The sequence below is a fragment of the Petaurus breviceps genome, unplaced genomic scaffold (assembly GCF_028583685.1).
Source record: "Petaurus breviceps papuanus isolate PSGF00001 unplaced genomic scaffold, PetGlider_PUasm1.0 138, whole genome shotgun sequence".
In the NCBI taxonomy this organism is placed as follows: Eukaryota; Metazoa; Chordata; class Mammalia; order Diprotodontia; family Petauridae; genus Petaurus; species Petaurus breviceps.
Genome location: NW_027185694.1, coordinates 3,258,775 through 3,279,242, shown reverse-complemented (window position 1 = coordinate 3,279,242; position 20,468 = coordinate 3,258,775). Strand labels below are relative to the sequence as shown.

The window sequence follows — 20,468 nt, the reverse complement described above, 5'->3', positions numbered from 1 at the left end:
AAAAAGTGGTAAGAGAAATGAGAATAATGCAAGAAAATCATGAAAAGTGAGTCAAGAGCCTGCTAAAGGGAACCCCCCCCAAAAAAAAAACACTGAAGAAAATAACTTTAAAAAATAGACTAACTCAAATGGCAAAAGAGGCTCAAAAAGCCAACGAGGAGAAGAGTGCTTTAAAAAGCCAAATTTGACAGATGGAAAAGGAATTTCAAAAACTCACTGAAGATAATAATTCCTTCAAAATTAGACTGGAGCAAATGGAAGCGAATGACTTTATGAGAAATCAAGATACTATAAAACAGATCCAAACAAATGAAAAAAAAAATAGAAGACAATGTGAAATTTCTCATGGGAAAGACCACTGACTTGGAAAATAGATCCAGGAGACATCATTTAAAAATTATTGGACTACCTGAAAACCATGATCAAAAAAAGAGCCTAGAAATCATCCTTCAAGAAATTCTAAAGGAAAATAGCCCTGATATTCTAGAACCAGAGAGAAAAAATAGAAATTGAAAGAATTCACTGATCTCCTCTTGAAAAAGATCCCCAAAAGAAAAATCCGAGGAATATCATAGCCAAATTCCAGAGTTCCCAGGTCAAGGAGAAAATACTAAATGCTGTCAAGAAGAGACAATTTGAGTATTGTGGAAACACAATCAGGGTAACTCAGGATCTGGCAGCTTCTACACTGAGGGATCGAAGGGCTTGGAATAGGATACTCCAGAGGTCAAAGGAGTTGAGATTAAAAACCAGAATCACCTACCCAGCAAAACTGAGTATAATGCTACAGGGGAAAATATAGTCATTCAATGAAATAGAGGACTTTCAAGTATTCTTGATGAAAAATCCAGAGCTGAACAGAAAATTTGACTTTCACATACAAGAAGCATGAGAAGATAAACAGGAAAAAGAAATCATAAGGGACTTATTAAAATTGAACTATTTACATTCCTACATGGAAAAATTATAATTGTAACTCATGAGACTTTTCTCAGTATGAGGATTGTTGAAGGGAATATATATGTGTGTGTGTATATATATATACATACATATATGTATGTATAGGAGGGTACATGTGTGTATAAATACATATGTGAGTGTGTGTATATGTGTGTACATGTATAAATAGACAAAGGGCACAGGATCAGTTGAAGAGGAAGGGATGATATCTAAAAATATAAAATTAAGAGGTGAGCAAGGAATATAATGGGAGAAGAAGAAAGGGAGAGACAGAATAGGGTAAATTATCTCATATAAAAAAGCAGGAAGGTGAAAGAGAATGGGTCAACCTCACTCTCACTGAATTTGGCTTAAGGAGGGAATAACATACACACTCATTTGAGTATCTTACCCTACAGGAAAGTAGGGGGAAAGGGGATAAGAGGGCGGATGATAGAAGGGAGGGTAGTTAGAAGCACATACATTTGAAAAGGGACAGGGTCAAAGTAGAAAACAGAATACGTGGTGGAGGGATAGCATGGAGGGAAATATAGTTAGTCTTTCACAGTATAACTACTATGGAAATGTTTTGCATAGCTACACATGTACAACCTATATTGAATTGCTTATCTTCCTAGTGGGGGTGGAGTAAGGAGGGAAGAAGGAAAAGAAGCTGGAAATCAAAGTTTTAAAAACAAATGCTAAAAAAATTGTTTTTTACATGCAACTGGGAAATAAGATATACAGGCACTGGGGTATAGAAATAATCCATTTTGCCCTACTAGAAAGTTAGAGGGGGGAATAGGAGAGGATATAAGAGAGAACAGATTGGGGGAGGGGTATTCAGTAGGCTTGCTATCTTGGGTTGGTGGGGGTAGGGGAAAGACAAGGAAAAAATCTGAAACATTATTCCCCTTCACGTAGGCTATAGTCCAGTCAAATTGACCTTCTAATAACTTCTCATACTCAGTATTCCATTTCCCACGGCTGTGCTTTGGTACACATTGTCCCCCAGGCCCAGAACACAGACCCTCCTCACTGCTACCTCTCAGAAGCCTTAACCTCCTTCAAAGCTCAGCCCAGACAACACCTGCTATTGGGACTTCCCTAAGCCTTGCTACCTACTAGTGCTTCCCCCAAAAAACTATGTCATATGGTATATACTGATTTTCTATCTACATTATTGTCTACCCCTATAAGTAGTTAGCTAGGTGGCACAGTGGAAACAGTGCCAGACCTGGAATCAGGAAGACATGAGTTTAAATCTAATCTCAGACATTTACTAGGTGTGTGACCCTGGGCAAGTCACTTAACCCCATTTGTCTCAGTTTCCTCATCTGTAAAAATGAGCCAGAGAAGGAAATGGCAAAACACTCCAGTATCTTTGTCAAGAAAATCCCAAATGGGGTCATGAAAAGTCAGACACAAGTGAAAGAACTGGAGAACAATAGAATATATACTCAACAGAAATAATATTATTTTTTGCCTTTATATACCCAGACATCTAGTAGGAACTTAATAAGTAAGGATTTATTGATTCCTCCTACCCGAATATCTTGCCCTGTCATTCTTTTAAAAAGAGACATTATTTTAAAAAAAGATGTGATAAGAAGATGAATTCTTCTATTCATTGGATCTTTTAAAATCAATAATATCAAAGAGAACCATGTGAAATAGTGGAAAGCACATTTGTTATTAATATTGAAGAGACCAGATTTCTCATTAACAAACAGAAGTTGCTAATCCCTCTAGGGCTCAGTTTTCTCCTTTCTGCAATACAGGGATTGGACTAAGTAAAGTAAAAGGTCCCTTCCATGGATCTTTAAAGGTCTGTGATCAGCATTTTAAATAGTAAATAGCTAGGATTAAGTGGCTACTTACAGTAAAGTACCAGTTTAAAATACTGTTAACTTGTTCAAATTGTGAATATATTATCAGCAGAAGAGGTTTTTCTTCTAAGAAAAGATAATGTCTCTGAAAACCTCCAAAGCATCTTCATCATTGAAATTATGTTTTGGTAAGTCTACCATTTAAAAACAATAGGCCTGATTTCATTTTTGTCATCTACATTTTAATGTTAAAATATTGAAATTCTTGAGAGTTGCTCATAGATCGGATTTCTCTTCCATAAAGGTTCCCCCCATTAAGTGACACCTCCCCCAAACTAAGAGGAATCTGATACAGATAAAAGTATTAAGACTAACAGATAATCTTTTTATCTCCTCAGATTTTTCAGAAGAATTAAAATGCTTACAATTCAAATCCATTAAATTTAATATTGACACTCATCACAACAAAGATCAAAATTAATATAATTTCCGCAGATTAATAATTACTCAGAAATAGTTTTGACAAAGTATTTTCAAATTGGCCCATCAGTAGGACAAAGTGTGGGGTAAAGAAAGGAACACTAGATTGGGATCTTGGAAACATACACTCTAGTCCCAACTGGCCAAATAATGATTAGTGTGACCGTAGTGAAACTACTTCTTTGGGTTTTCGTTTCCTTATTGGTTAAATGAGGAAAAGAGGAAGTTGGAAAAGACAACTTCTAAGGGCTTCTCTCCCTCTCCCTAGTTAGAATGTTCCCTGAAAATTGGTCTAAATTGTTTTGCTTTTTGAACACTGGAAAATGTCATTATGGCTGGTTGTACACAGAATGGACTGTTGTATTCAAAATGAGGTTCCTGGAAATGAGTCACAGAAGTCAACAATTAGCTTTACGGTGACATTTTAAAGAAATGTCAATTGCACCTCTGATGCACCTGTTTTGTTTGGCACTGAAGGTATTTTCTAATGCAACCTATTCTCATGAAGTACATGTTTATTTACTCTTTTCCTGCACTCAGAAGAGGAGAATGTTTTCTAACTAATGTTATAATGGGTGGTTTAGGTCAGGAAGTTTGACCTAAATACAAAATCAATTGAACACTTGTTTTTCAAAAAACAAGGTGGACTTTTTACCGAGCTAAATGAAGAACTGCTTCCACAACGTTCGAGCCATCTTTAGCACTTGTTTCACAGAATAAGGCACCATAGGTCTGAGGAAGAGAAACACATTCAACAGTTACATGGAAGGTCATGCCTTTCTAGGAATTTTAGCATTTTCATCAAACACAAATCCTTAGACTAACTAACTTTTATCTGACTACATGCCCTTAAATTTCTACTTTCAGTTTTTAAGGGATAACATAATTTGCTAAAGATTTTCTAAGGCTTTGAATGTATGATGGAGGAATATCAAGGTTATGTAGATTACAGATGTAGCTATATGGACTGAGCACTGGAATTAAGTGTCAGAAGGAGAAGACCTGAGTTCAAATCCAGAATTTAAAACTTACTAGCTACGTGACCCTAGAAAAGCTAACTTTTTTTATTCCAGTTTTCTTCATCTATAAAATGAAGATAATTGCACCTATCTCACTGGGTTATTGTTAGGGATCAAATGAGATGATACATGTAAAAAGTTCTACAAATATTAAAGACATGTAATTATTATTATTATCATTATCATTATTATTAAGGATGATGATGATGATGGTCTGTAAGAAAAAAACTTGGTGATCTTTTCTTGGGCTTTAAAATTCCCATTCCCACTATTGTGCTATAAGAAACGATGAGCAGGCAGACTTCAGAAAAACCTGTAAAGACTTATATGAACTGATGCTGAGTGAAATGAGCAGAACCAGGAGAACAATGTACACAGTAACAGCCACATTTTGTGATGACTGGCTTTGATAGACAGCTCTTCTCAGCAATGTAATGATCTAAAACAACTAAGGGCTTAAGACTCACAATGGAAAATGCAATCCACATCCAGAGAAAACTGTGGAATCTGAATGCAGATGGTATCAAATGATTTGCTCTCCTTTTCTTTTGTTGTTTTGCTTCTTCTTTCTCATGGTTCCTCCCATTAGTTCTAATTCTCCTTTACATCATGACTAATGTGAACATATGTTTAATATGAATATATAAGTAGAGTCTAGATCAGAATGCATGCCATCTTGGGGAGGAAGGAGGAGAGGAAGGGGGAGAAAATTTAAAACTCAAAATCTTATGGAAGTAAATGTTGAAAACTAAAAATAAATTATTTTTTAAAATTCCCATTCCCAGCATTCTCATCTTTGAAACCTTGAGGTTACCTCACATTCTTTTCCTCACTATCATTCCATATAACCAATCAGCTAGTAAGTTCTCTCAAATCTATTTTCACAACATCTCCTGTATCCATCTCTTCTTCTTAACTCCCACTTCCAACACCCTACTATAGTCCCTCACCTGAACTATGGAAATAGCTTCAACACTCTCATTTCCCCTCCCCATCCTCTCTCTTCAGCAATCCATCCTTAATATCAGTGCCAGAACAATCTTTCAATAAATAATCAATAAATAGATATTAGCACCTACTATGTGCCAGGCACTGTATTAAGTACTCTTTCACAAAATCTGGGAGTTTGAAGAGATTGACCTATGCATAGAAGGAAAGCTCATAATAGCATAAGTGACAGTGACCATCCAATATCTGTATGTAGACCTCCAAAGAGGAAGAATCCATTACTTCTGAAAGCAATCCATTGCAATTTCATATTCCAATGCCTAACATACTACCATGCACATAATAGGCTCTTAATAAGTCCTTGCTTGCTGATTAGAATAGCTTTAATTGTTAAGAAACCTTGGTATTTGGTTTTAGATATGATGTCAAGTCTCAGTTTTCCTCTTAGCAATTTCTATAGATTGTACTCAGCTCTGAGGCCAAAGAGAACATTATAAAGGATATAATACACTGATGTGTATTTGTGTTCTTTGCTCCCTAAGGCCAAGGCATAACATCTCTAAATGTACCTTTTCCCAGTGCCTCCTCTACAATAAGGCTGCCAAATACCTGAGTTTTATCTTCTTATTAAACACCACGAGATCCTTCAACCAGGACTCATAGGACATGTACTCCAGGTCTTTCACCGTCCCAGTAACCTTTCTCTGAACACTCTCTCTCACTGGCTCACCAATGTCCTTAAGCTGTGGGGCCAAGAAGTGAGTGCAGTATTCTAGAGGTCTGACTGGGGCAGAGTTCTCACCTCTTAATTCCTGGAAGTTCTGATTCTCTTAAGGGAGTTCAAGATCACATTATGCTTCCTTATGTACAGGTCATGGCATCTTACTGCACTTGTTTATTGATTCCCTTCTGCCTATCTAGCAAAGCTTAAATTCCTTTGCTTAGCATTTGGGGTCTTCCACAAACCTATGGCACTTTATCTTTCCAGTCTTATCTCATATAACTGTCCTTCAGGCACTCTTTGATTTCTATCTACTGAGCAAATATCTTGTTTTTGGTTCATGATGTTTCCTCTTCTTGAAATGCTCATTCTCTACTTGAGTAGTGGATATACTAGACTCAGAATCATGAAGATTTCACTCAAATAATTACTAGTTGTGTGACCTTGGATAAGTCATATAATTTCTCTCAGGCTCCATCTTATCATCTGTAAAATAGCTTCAGCACTCTCACTTCCCCTCCCCATCCTCTCTCTCCAGCAATCCATCCTTAATAAGAACAGTTGGTTCATGGGGTTGCTGTAAGGATCAAATCAAATGAGGTAACATGCATAAAAGTGTTTTACAGACTGTTGGCTACCTATCATTACTGAAGTTGTTGTTACTGTTGTTGAATTCCTAGGCATTCTTTAAAACTCAAGTCAGATATTTTCTCTTTGCATGAAACCTCTTATTTCTATTTCCCATTAAGCAATACCCTTATCCCAATTAGACTTCTCCTTAGTAGCATTTTTTAACAGAATGAAAGCCTCTTAAGGGCAGAGACTCTTTTTCTGTTATTGTTCTGATTTTGTATCTCCAGTACCTAACAAAGGGTCTTGAACATAGCTGGTGCCTAAAACAGGGAATCCCAAGAATTTGGTGCCATTTTAAGCTATTAACTCTAAATGCCTAAAACTACACTAAGACTTTTGGGATACACTCAACAGTTTTATTTCACCAGTCTAATCATGTAAATTTGGGCAGAAGACAATGACCTTTGTTTATGTTCCCTGCTTCTCTTTTCCCCCAAATGCTTCTATTTCTCTAAAATTCACAATTTATCAAGTACTTTTCTCTCACCACAACCCCTCTGAGATACTTATCAGAAAGATCATTTTATAGATGAGGCAGCCAAATGTTGTCTTGCTCAAGGTTACATGACTATTCCTAGTAGCATTTCTGGAATCCATGTTGGACTTTTCCACAGTGGGGGTCTGCCTTGAGCAACAAAGCTTCATAGTGGCTAGGTAAGTAACCAATGCAGAATTGCTGCTAGCAAGTAATTGACTGTCATAGGATTGCTTCATTGTTTGTATTGTATCCCCACTGCACAGCACACAGTAGGTTCTTAATAAAGAATTATAGATTACTATTCAGTAATACTCAGGAGGGTTAAAGGAAGAAGGGGCTAGGAAGCTACATTTTTGCTCCCTTGAATTATTCCCTTTGATAAGCTTCAGTCAGGCTACTACACTCACTCCCTCTATACAATCTCTCTCCTTTACCTTCCGCTTATGTTCTTCAAGGGCAGCTAGGTGGCACAATGAATAGTGTGCCAGGCCTGGAGTCAGGAGGATCTGGCTTCAGACACTTACTGTGTGACCCTGGGCAAGTCATCTGTAAAATGAGCTGCAGAAGAAAATGGCAAACCACTTCAGGATCTTCACCAACAAAACCCCAACGCGGACCATGAAGAGCTGGACACAACTAATTAACAGAACAACAAATGTTGCTAGACTACTGTTTGTTTCTGTGTTCTCATGCACTCTGAATTACTGACATTCTTTCTCCCATACTGAAAATCCAGGGTGCTGTGTGTCTACTATGCTTACTGGTCAGGAGTTAACCTGACCACTCAGTCTCCATCTCCTCATTTGTAAAAGGTCACTTCCTGCTTATGGCCCCATGATTAAGCAGCCTAAAGGATACCAAAGAGATTAGTCAATGAACAAGCATTTACTAAGGAAGTACCATTTGCCAGACACTACCCAAAAAAAACGAAATAATTACTACTCACAATGAGCTTATATTCTAATGAGTTAGTCTTAGAGAACTGACTCAAAACTGTATAAGAGAACAGAGTTCTGCCCTTACTGAGCAAAACAGAAAGAAGGTTATCAAGAAAGATTGGAAATCTGACAGTGAGCCCAGCAGTGTGGATCCATAACAGGTTGAAATGACATTGACGTGTATATATATATATATATATATTGAATTCAACATTTTGTTGACACTCTCAGCAATGTCCGTTGTATTCAGTGTGCTTAGGCCATTGTGTGCCTGATCATGACCTAGGTGGGTAAGATAATCTATGCCTTTGCATCTAGATTTAACATCTCTCCTAAATGGTATTCATTGTTGATCTTACCATGGCCAGTTTTTCTCCAAAATGTTTTGGCACACATTGCTGTCCCTGGGCCAAAGCTGTTTCACAAAGATCTGCCTTATTTCCCACCATCATAATTGGAATTGCTTCACGTGCTGCATCCTATAAAAGGAGAGAAAGAGAGAAGGATTCAGGGGGTTCTTTTATATACAAACTTCTACTCTTTATGTATTACTAAGTTAATAATAAAGGTGACATTCATTAGCATAATTGCATGTTTATAGTTAAAAATCTAACTCCTTATTTTAAACACAAAGGAAACAGCAAGGAAGGACTAACTTAAGAGACATTCCTGCATTTAAATATTAGATTGGGCTGTGATTCACACAGTAACTACCTGGAGCCTCTGCTTGCAACAATTGTAATTAGATGGCATCTCCCATTAACACCAATACATAATATACAGTCAACCTTGTAATTACCTTCTAACATCAATGGAACTGGGATTTTATACTTACTACCATTCGGTTTATGGGGGAAAAAAAGAAAGGAACACAACAGAAAACAGGGGCCTAATGGTTATAATTTGTTCTTATATAGAAACCACTATCCAGGGTAATGGGTTGAAATAATGTACAAAAAGCGTTATGGAAACTTTAAAGCACTTTATATAACATTCTCCATTATCATATAATCCTCAGTCACAAAATGTGTGAATTAGGTACACTTACCACGAGTTCCACTTGGATTACAAGCTAAGGTTATATACAGGGTGTCACAAAAGTCCTAGTATAGTTTTAAGCTTTAACAGATTAGAACTACACTAAGACTTCTGGGACACTTTGTACTAATTAGGTGTGCACACATGCACATAGATATATTCACATTCTCTCTCTCTCTCTCTCTCTCTCTCTCTCTCTCTCTCTCTCTCTCTCTCTCTCTCTCTCTCTCTCTCTCTCCCTCTCTCTCTCTCTCTCACACACACACACACACACACACACACACATTTGACAATTTTCCTATGGTTCCTGTCATATAATTTCCTAAACTCCCCAATGGCAGAAATTATTTGAGATTTTATATATCTAGGGAACCACAGAGTTAGAAGGGGCAAGGAGAAGAGGTTAGTAGTATGTCATCATCATCATAGTACCTAGTAGTATCATTCAAACACGCCAACCCTCTATTTTCGAAGTCTCTTGAATTTGCCTCTCAACCCATTTGGATAAGGATATTTTTATACTGAAGTTTATATTTATATTATATTTTTATAACCTTCAATGGTTTTTCCCATTGCCAGTGGCACAGCTGAGCCAGGGGCATCAAAGTTTTGCTAATATATAAACCTTTTTGTACCAGTACATCCTCAGTCTGAGAAATCCCACAAACATGGATGAGTCAACTTCTATCATGTTAAGGACAATCTAAGAGTCCTGGACTCAGGTATGTAAGAAAGGAAGGAGTCATAATGAGATCATCCCATATGGACTGCAGGCTGCATTGAGCTGGGGTTCATATTTGGTCTTCAGAATAGGCTGACATTTAGGGAAGGGGAATGTGAAAAGCTACACGGTACAATACAAGTTTAAACACAGTGGCTGGAGGCCACCAAGCATTTGATGCCATTTGTAAATGCTGCAGCAAAAGGAGTCCCAAGGGAAAAACAGAAGGCAGCAGGTGCCAGGCAAGTCAAACCACCATCACACTTAATTACTATCTTCCTACAGACTCTGATAGAAACTGACCCAAACCCTGAACCCAAGAGCACTGGGAATAAAAGTCTCTCCCACCCACCAGAACTGCTCCCAGCTCAGGTCCCCACAGCTATCACTGAGAGAAGAGATCATTTTGGAGAAAGGGCCCACCCTCCTTATGAATTCCAGCAATTGTTGAGCAAATGCCACTAATAAGGTGATAAGCAGAGGAGCCCGGAGAGTAGCAGCACCTCATCCCCCATCAAACCACCAGCCCTGCTTCCAGCCCAATCCCATAGGCATCATTTGAGGAATCAACTACTGCTATCCCAACAACTACCAATGAATAGCAGGCCAGTCAGCTTAACTGAAGCACTGGAGTGCCCGGTGGGACAGGGAGGAAGCAATGGGTGTCAAGAAAATCAAGTGTGACCATCATCTCCCTTCAGAGTCTGAGCGAGACAGCCAGGACTCTGAACCCAAGAGCTCTGGGAATAGCAATGCTTCCACTGTCTGCAGATATCACTCTTCAATCCAGCAAGTGAGTGCCCCTACAAGGAATTAGTCAGGAATTTTCTGCTGAAAATCCAGAAAACAAAGTTCTTGCCACCAAAGTCCTTGGCACCATCAACTGGTTCAGCATCAGAAACCAATTAACCTCATCACTAAAATGATATCATCAATGGAAATGACTTTAGAGAAGAGGCATCATTACCATCTGCTTTGCTGCTGTATCCTAAGGACCATGGGATCTTTCATTGTGACTTGTAGCTGCAATCTCCCCTGTGTATTTTCTGCCCCATTAGAATGTGAGCACCTTGACAGCAGGGGGATTCTTACTTTTCTATTTATTTCCCCAGAACTCAGTACAGTGCTATGCACATTGTAGACACTTTAATAAAGCCATCGTTCATTCATTCTTTCATAATTCCACTATGAAGGCCCACTATCAAATATGGCCCCAACCAACTTCTATGTACTTTATTTTCCACTGATGCCCTGAATAAACCAACTTTTTGCTTTAGCATAATAGTTTACTCATTTCCTTAAACAGGTTGTTTCTACAGCTTTGCTCAGCATACCTTCTTTCTGTAATGTTCTTTCAAATAGTTCCTCAAATCCCACATGCCCTTCAAGACCCAGACCAAATGCTACCTCTTCTGTCAAGACTTTTGTCACCAACCTGGTCCACCAAGAACCATTTTTCTACTATAGTACCTGAAAGACAAATTACTGTACTGGAAAGAACCCTAAATTTGGGATTGTTACCCCAAAAATGAGTCCCAAGACACAGAGCCCAATCCTAATACTATCATTTAATGCTTAAAATCTCTGAACCTTCATTCTCTCACCTGTACAAAAAGGATGCCTATACTTCATACCAGGATTTATTTCAAATATCAACTAAGAATGTATGGAAATCCCTATATAAATATTAGCTACTAAGGCTATTTGCTGTACTACTCCTTGAGCATTTATTGCATTTCTTATATTATTAGTTTTTACACATAAAAGACTTGTCTTTCCAAATGAAAGATTATACTAGGGGTGGGGAACTTGTGGCCTCAAGGCCACATATGGCCTTCTAGTTCCTCGGGTGTGGCCTTTTAACTGAGTCCAAGTTTTACAGAACAAATTCTTTTATTAAGGGGACTTGTTCTGTGAAGTTTGGATTCAGTCAAAGGGCTGCCCTTGAGGACCTAAAGGGCCACACGTGGCCTCAAGGCCACAGGTTCCCCACCCCTGGTCATTATACACATCTTTTCCATCTTTGGATCCTATATGACTCCCTACTCCAGTTTAGTACTCCAAAAATATTTAATTTAATGATAAGTCATCAGATGAATGAATGGTTCCAAAAGCAGATTGGGGTCAGAAATTTGATTTAAGGTTTTGAAATACAAAGGCTACTTTCTGTCAACACCCCACGAGGTTCTTATTCATTTATATGGACTAATCAACAGTAAGCATTGCATCCTTTACCCCTTTCCAGTAAATCAAGACACCAAATTCTATGTATCTTCACCTAAGTCATTCAGGTTGTATAAAGTAAGAAAGAATACTTTCAAGTTGGAAAATCACAAGATAGAGGTATGGGTCAGCAGGTCAGTCATTTTTCTGGTGCATACATCAGATGTCAGATTGTATCCAATTTGGTCCCCAGCTACAAATTCAGGCAGTGATCTTCGGTCAAAAGGTATCCATCCCCCTTTCAGATTCTGGTCACAGCCTGGGGAAACTGTGGTACTACCAACTTGGTAACCTACTTAAAATGTGTTAATATTTAACAACGATGGCAGCTAAGATTCAGGAAAAATTTTCAGCCATTTAATGCCTGGACTGTTTTAAATACTCTGGTTGATGTCAACCACTGTGCATGTGTTTAATCACAGTCTAAACAATTACTGGGTAGGAAAGTTCTTTCTCAGTTTTGTTAGCCTTATATGGCCCCTCAACTTACACACTTTACCACATATTCAAAACTCGATGGGCACATAATATCAGTACTCCATCCGCTGTTCTACCCTCACTTGTCTAGGCCTTCCCATTCTATATGCCTTTTAGCCATGAGTTTCCATGAACTTTTGATCTAAAATCTTCCTACTACATGCCTATGCCTGTTCTGGTCCCTCATTACTTCATGGATAGCCTCACTGAACTCAGGCTATCTCTATGCTGTTCCTCATTCTCACTCCATGACCAGTCTACCTCCTTCTCTGAACATCAGTGTGCCTGATGACATCTAATACACCACTCCTTACATGCAAATCATTCCTGGTATTATGCTGAAGCCTACTTACTAGGATAATAAATGTACCTTCCATTGTTTTTTGGGTCACTTACAAATTTTAATTCTTCTGAGAACATACTGTTCCATGAATTATGGAAGAGATGTGTTGGGAGATACTGGAGATCATCAGAGAAAGACTGACATTAAAAAGATAACTTTTTGCAGAGGTAGACAATATGAGGCCCCTTAGTGGACATCAATGTCCCAAATACGATCCAGCCTGGTATCTTCCTCTTATTCAACTCAGACCATAGCTCATTGGGCCTCTGCAATAGCTTCCCATGATATATCAACTGATGAACTTTTTACTACAGACCAAAAATTGGTAGTAAGGACCAAAAACTTCAATAATTTCTAGTCTACCTTTTGTATTTGTGTCTTTTCATGGGCTGCATCCTCATGCCTAGAATATATTGCCCTCCCCACTTCCATCATTGAGGTTTCCTTCAAAACTCCATTCAAGAACTAGATTCTAGGGGTGGCTAGGTGGCACAGTGAATAGAGCACTGGCCCTGGAGTCAGGAGGACCTGAGTTCAAATCCAGCCTCAGACACCTAACAAAAAAACTAGCCCTGTGACCTTGGGCAAGTCACTTAACCCCAACTGCCCTCCAAAAAGCAAAAACAAAAAACAAACCACTAGATTCTAAATGAGGACTTTTCCTGACCCACCTTCACTCTCAGCTGCCAATAGCTCTACTGGGTAATTGTATTTACTTTGCATATACTCTGTATTTACTTAGACACATACTTTTCGTTTCCATTAATAACATGTGAGCTCCTTGGTGAGAGAGAATATTTCATTTTTTATTTTTATTTTCAGAGCTTATTTCAGTCGCAATGGTATAGCTATGTCAAAAGGCATACACTGTCTTCCTCCTAACTTTTAGTAACCTTGTGTATAATTAAATCACTTTCAGAAATTGTTACACCCATTCACAAGTCCACTAACAGTGTCTCAATGTGTCTTTTTCCCATAGCCCCTCTAACACATCATTTCCTTTTTTTAAAATCATATTTGCCAATCTGATGGACATGGAATCTCAGAACTGCTTTAATTTGCATTTCTCTAGGAGTGGTTTGAAGCAATTATTTTTTTTTTTCCATATGCCTACAGATAGCCTAAGTTTCTTCCTTTGAAAAATGTTTGCTCATATCCTTAGGCCATTTATCAAGGAATGAATGCCTCTTAATATTATAAATATAAATAAATTATGGAATCTAAATATAAATAAATTATTATCTTAGAAATGAGACTTTTATCATAGAAACTTGTTGCAAAGATATTTCCCAGTTAATTGTTTTCTTTTTAATCTTAGCTTTATTGGATTCGTTTTTGGAGGAAAAAAATCATTTTTATGTAATCAGAATTATTCACTTAATTTTCAGTGATCCTTTTTATCTTTTATTAGGTAATGAACTTTTCTTCTATCCATAGAACTGATAGCAGCATGCAATCCACTACTAACGGAGAGATAATGGATTTAGGGTCCAGAATCAGATAGATATTTATGAATGTAGTCAATGGGATTTGTTTTACTTGACTACACAAATTTATTACAAGGAATTTTTTTTCTTTTTTTTTCCAGTGGAGAGGGAAGGCAAAAAAGTACATTTCTGATTTAAAAAAAAAAACACTTAAAAGAGAGATTGGGGAGTCTACATATAAGAAATGTAGCACTTACTCTCAGGTGAGTTCAGTGAATTGTACAATTGTTCTACTTTGCTACAAGACCGGGGCAGGGAAAATCTGGAAATGTTTGCAATGTGATACAAAAATCATCAATAATTTTTGAATAGCTTATTGATTAAATTAATAGCAAGCATTAGAATTTAACTACTGCTTAATAAGCTACTGCTCATAGATAAGATCCAACAGTTTAAGATTATATGCCAGGCAACTGAGTTCTACTCATCAACTATGAGAGACTATGCAAGCAACAACTTTGTGTTTGTCCTCATATGCAGAATGGAACTATCAATCCCTTTCCCACTGACTTTCAAGGAATATTGTGAGATAATAAGAAAATAAAAGGGAAACATTTTGAAAGTAAAAGCACCACATTGATTCAAAGAATAATACTATATTTTCATTAGGTTTCCTTCCTGTTGAATTGTAACAAAACATAGGTGGTTTAATATTTTTCAATTCAAGTTTCTATTCACAATTAATTGACCCTCACAGCACCCCCTGGAGGCAGGGTGATATTCTAATTGCATTTTAACTAGGAGACAACATAAAGTTAAATGACAAGGAGCAAGTCAGTGTTTGACTTGCGATCTAGCACAAACTCTTAGCTATTTTGAAAACAGCTACATGGTATGGTTAGCTAGCCCACAGAATATGGAGTTAGACTCAGACACCAGCTGTGTGACCCTGGGTAAGGTTATGGTCCCTGCTTCAGTTTCTTCATCTGTGAAATGGGGATAATGATAGCACCTGATTGCCAAGGTTGTTGTAAAAATATAGTAGTATTTGTAAAGCACTTTGAAAACATAAAGCTCTATATCAATACTAGCTATTACTATTGTTAATAATAGCATTTTATTTCTTTATCACAACCATTGCAATATAATATAATAATTTACTATAATTATAATAATATAGTATTATAAAATAATGACAGTACATAATTAAATATCATATATTGGCTATGTTCATAAACATCTATGTCTCTTTCTGGATCCTAAATCCATTTCTCTCTATTAGTAGTGAATAGCATGCTGCTATCAGATCCATGGGTAGAAGAAAAGTCCATGACTAAAACAAGAAATAAAAAGGATCACAGAAGAAAAAGAGTCTATAAAATATAATGTTTACATCATTATATAATCATGTATTACATGTTGTATCATTATATAGTAATCATGTATTGCAAATTATATAATGCTAATTTATTGTAATTGTGACTTCCCACCCCCATATCAGGAATCTCTCTCCCTCCTAACTTTGCTTTCTTCAATGTTGCTCTTTAGCCACGTTTGTCTCTGCAATCTCATTTGGGGTTTTCTTGGCCAAGATGCTGGAGTGGTTTGCTATTTCCTTCTCCGGCTCCTTTTACAGATGAGGAAACTGAGGTACACAGAGTTAAGTGACTTGCCCAGGGTCACACAACTAATGAGTGTCTGAGGCCAGATTTGAACTCAGGAAGATGAGTTTTCCTGACTCCAGGGCCAGCACTCTGTGCACTGTGGCGCCACCTAGCTGCCCTCAAGACAGCCCAAATCCCACCCTCTGGAGAAGGCTTTTCCCAGTCTTCAAAGTGACTAGCTCCTTTTCCATCTTGGATTACCGTGCATAAACTCTGCATAAATCCTCTATGTGGCTACCTTTTTATTTATATGTCCTTAAAGGCAGGGATTGTTTTCGCCTTTCTTTGTATCCCTAGCATTTTATACATATTTCTGGCACATATTTCATACTTCATAAATGTTTATTGACTGCCATTTGTATAACTTCTACCCACATACCCAATTTCTTTTACATTTATTAAAAAAATATAGAGGACCTACAATTTAAAAATTAATGACTATCATTTTGTTTAAATATATCATCCTGAACCGCAATTTTTGGTGTATACAAAATGGTCAGAAAAAGTCACCCCCTTCAAGTGTTTTATTCTTTATTTTAGAATATAAAAGACATAAGGAAACAAAAAAAAGTGCCAAATTCAGAAGTTGAGACAGGGATTCTAATTCACTCAAAAAGATGAAACTATTGAAGACAACTTATCCCCAATGATGAATACAGCTGGCAAGACCAGTCTGTGATTAAATATTCTTTCCAAACTGCTGAGAAATGAAGGCAATCTTTTGGTTTGTGGCTTCTATTATAGGTCAACCCAAGGCTGTTCTTCACGGACTTTTTCAGACATTCATCCATGAGTCTGAAAGGTAACCTGTACTTCTAGACCTCTTCTGACATGGAGGCAAGAAATAATATTGAATTCCAACTCTAACCTCATCCCCTTGTGATATCATAAAGGGTGTGTATCTTCAAAACCCAGAATTGTTCCCAGAAGCTCCCAACATCCTAGGTTTGATTAATTAAATGCCACTTGAAACTCTTGACTATTAGACTCATCCTCTATCTGATAAAATAATTTGGTAGCTTCTCATCCATTATATGATATTTCAGTTGGTTGGTTGTGTCTTGTCCTTCATTCTCAAAGAAGACATGACATCAGGGAGATGATGACTCACAGTTGACTTTGATTTGAGCAAGGGAGGGCTGTGCAAGGTCACCAGCCTCACTTTCTCCTCCAGAGCCATCTGGGTCCAGTGGCCCATCAGGATGACTGGAGATGGCAGATGCAATAGGAGACCCTATGGCTAAGGCCTTTTCAGGTTCTCACTTTTAGTGAGACAACACCCATTCAGTAAATAGGCCTCTTTCTGATATTTCAATAGAGAAGACTGAAATTGAAGTTTCTCAAGGTTTTATCATTGATGTTACCCTTTTGTTTACACAATGATATGTTTATATATTTGATGTGTGTCTGTCTTCTCTCCATTCACATGGTCCCCCCGCCCACCCAGTTTAGGACCTCATCAGTTTGTCTGGTTACACTCCAAATGTTCATATGAACTATTTGTGCCCAACTTGTGGTAGAGTATTCTGAGCTCGTATTAGTCTGATTAGTCATAGTCAGACACACTATACCTTGACTCCATCACTTTGGTCCTCTTTGAGAATGAAGGACAACAACCAAGACCTAAGACCATTTCACCTGAATGCCTACTTGGGTCTCCCTGTCCCAAGTCTCTTCTTTTTTTTCTTTTTTTTTTTTTCAAGCAATCGGGGTTAAGTAACTTGCTCAAGGTTACACGGCCAGTTGTTTCTGGGTGTGGTGCTGAGTATCTGAGCCCGGATTTGATCCAGGTCATCCCGACACTGGAGCCGGTGTTCTTACTCGCTGAGCCACCTGGCCGCCCCTAAGCAATTGGGGTTAAGTAACTTGCTCAAGGTTACACGGCCAGGTGTTTCTGGGTGGGTGCTAAGTGTCTGAGCCCGGGATTCGATCTCTAGGTCTTCTCAACACTGGAGCCAGTGCTCTTATTCGCTGTGCTACCTGGCCACCCCTACCCAAGTCTCTTCTTTTTCCAATATAACCTCCACTCAGCTGCCAAAGTGATTTTCCTTAAGCTTGAATCTGGCCCTATACTTCCTAGCTGAGTACATTCCAGGGGCTTCCTGTTACCTCTAGAATAAAATAAAAACTATATTTAGCATTTAAAGCCCCTCACAATTTGGCTCAAATCTACCACTTTAGACTCTGTGTGTGTGTATGTGTGTGTACACAGACTTAGTGTGTGTGTATACATATATAAATCTCTATATGTGTTTATATACAGACACATATAGACATGCATATACACTTATTCACATATATACATATATTCACATGTCTGCATTATTATCATATATGTATATTCACATACATATATACATGTGTGTATGTTTGTGTATATATTTATGAAAAATAAAATTTCCCCTCAATCATTCTATAGCCAAGCCAAACTGGTCTCTTTGCTGTTCCTCACCCATGACATTCCATTTCCTGTCTATGCCTTTTAGCAGACTGCCCACATACCCGGAAAATACTTTCTCCTTACTTCTGCCTTATCAAAGGAACTTTAGCTTCCTTCAAAGCTCAACATTAGCACTAGCCCCTAAATGACTCCTTTCCTAATACCTCGTAGCATCTAGTGCTTCCCCTCCCAAAATTACCTTTTATTTTGTGAATGCTTATTCAGATTTTCCCAAATTAAGCTGCTAAAGCCAAAACTGCACCAAGTCTTTTGGGAGAGCCTGAATATACATAGTCTCTCAGACTAGAATATACAAATATTAATTCCATGAAGGTAGACTGGCATTTTTTTCCCCTCTGTATCCACCATGCCTAGCATGGAATCCAGTCCACAAAAGGTATTTGAGAAACATTTGTGTTGACTGAATGAATCTTACCTGAATTGTATCTACCCATTCTCGTACATTCAGGAAGCTTTTCTCACAGGTCACATCATATAACAGCAGCACACCATCTGCTTTTCTAAAGTAGGATTTAGCTATACTTCGGAATCTTAAGAGAAAAGGAAAAAGAAATGTATGTAAGCAATGGTTCTGATAAGTTATTCTGATGTTATTCACTTCTCACTGACCATTCAGTTTATTTCTTTTATGTTAAAGAAAAGCTTTCCTTGTAGAAACAATTTTTTCTCTTTTTTTGTTTAAACTTAAATACAAAATAAGAAAAGGTGGGGGAGGGGGGGGAAGCACTGCCATGTACACAGAAGAACATAAGAGAGGATTCAAAATATACAGCAATAAATTTCCATTTTAAGAAAACCTATATAATAAATACCACACGTTATATTCTGAGCTGTCTATCTTTTCTTTGCTTCCTTGTAAGTTTTCTTTTGTTCTCTGCTGTGCACTTTTTGCTTTATTCTTTTCCCTCCCTTCCTCCCCCAAAAAAAGGCTACAATGAAGCACAGATACATTTGTGTGTATATATGTATATCTATCATATATATGTATATACATATATACACAAGCATATACACACAAACACATATACATATGCACATACATATATACACTTACCTACACATATATACTTATATATCTATAATTATACTCATATTTGTGTGTGTATATATTCATGTAAGATGGTACTATACTTGTTTGTCCTCTCTTCCTCTGAGGGTGAATAATGTCTAGCTTCACAGGCCCAAGTCTTTCCCTATTTTTCTAAGTCCACAAACTCATCATTTCCTATACCACAGCAATATTCCAACCTTATACTGTCTAGTTATTTTAAATAGTCTAAAACAACATTGATGAATATGGCTGATTATAGTGTTTCCCTATTTTTCTTTTCTGATTAACTCTATTTTAGCTTTAACTTTGTCTGAGATCATGATTACTACCTCTTCTTTTTTTCCCTAATAGATTCTATTTCTGATCTTAATACTATGTTTGTGTGTATCTCATTTCCTACCCCTCCTGACTCCTCTACTTTATTTCTAGCTGCTTCCTTACCCTCTTCTTATCTAATCAACCCACCCCATCAAAGATCCCTTCCTTATCTTCTCCCCCCATCCTAAAATTCCTCCCTTATCTTCTCCCCTTCCCTATCCCCTTAACCTTTTATTGCTTTCTGAATTTAGAAGACTTTCATGCCCTTCTAGATATATATATGTATGGTTCCATCTTTAACCCATTCCCAATGAGAGCAGGGTTACAGAACTATCCACCCTCTTCCCCCATCTAATTCCTCTGTATCCATACTTCCTCTTGCACCTCATTTGCATAAAATAATCACTTTTTACCTTTTCTTAGAAGGTTTATTTTTTAGTATCACATCATACTCAACTCTATCCCAATCCTTCTTTTGAACTACCCAATTACTAATAACAATACCATTTACATTTCCTTATATAAAAAAGTATACAGTCTGTCTTTATTGAGTCTGTTGTAATTAGTCTTTGATGTTTACCTCATATTTTGCTGCAATTTTGTATGTAAAATTTACTCTTGATTACAGGGATTTTTTTGCAACAAAATCTTGAAAGTCTGATAATTCATTGAATATTTGGGGGTCGTTTTTTGTTTTTGCTCAGGATTATGTTCAACTTTGATGGGTATTATATTTTTGGCCACTGTCCCAGTTCTTTTC

The 20,468-nt window shown here is 37.4% G+C and overlaps 1 protein-coding gene across 1 annotated transcript in view; it reads right to left on the bottom strand.

Annotated features, from left to right (window-relative positions):
* RASEF (RAS and EF-hand domain containing) overlaps positions 1 to 20,468 on the bottom strand; it is a 127,201-nt gene that overhangs the window by 22,687 nt on the left and 84,046 nt on the right. The window contains exons 14-16 of the mRNA XM_069064455.1: positions 18,755 to 18,869; positions 8,345 to 8,464; positions 3,904 to 3,980 (exon numbers count right to left, since the gene is read on the bottom strand). Of these exons, the coding sequence (XP_068920556.1) occupies positions 3,904 to 3,980; positions 8,345 to 8,464; positions 18,755 to 18,869 (312 nt within the window). The remainder of the gene's footprint in view (positions 1 to 3,903; positions 3,981 to 8,344; positions 8,465 to 18,754; positions 18,870 to 20,468) is intronic.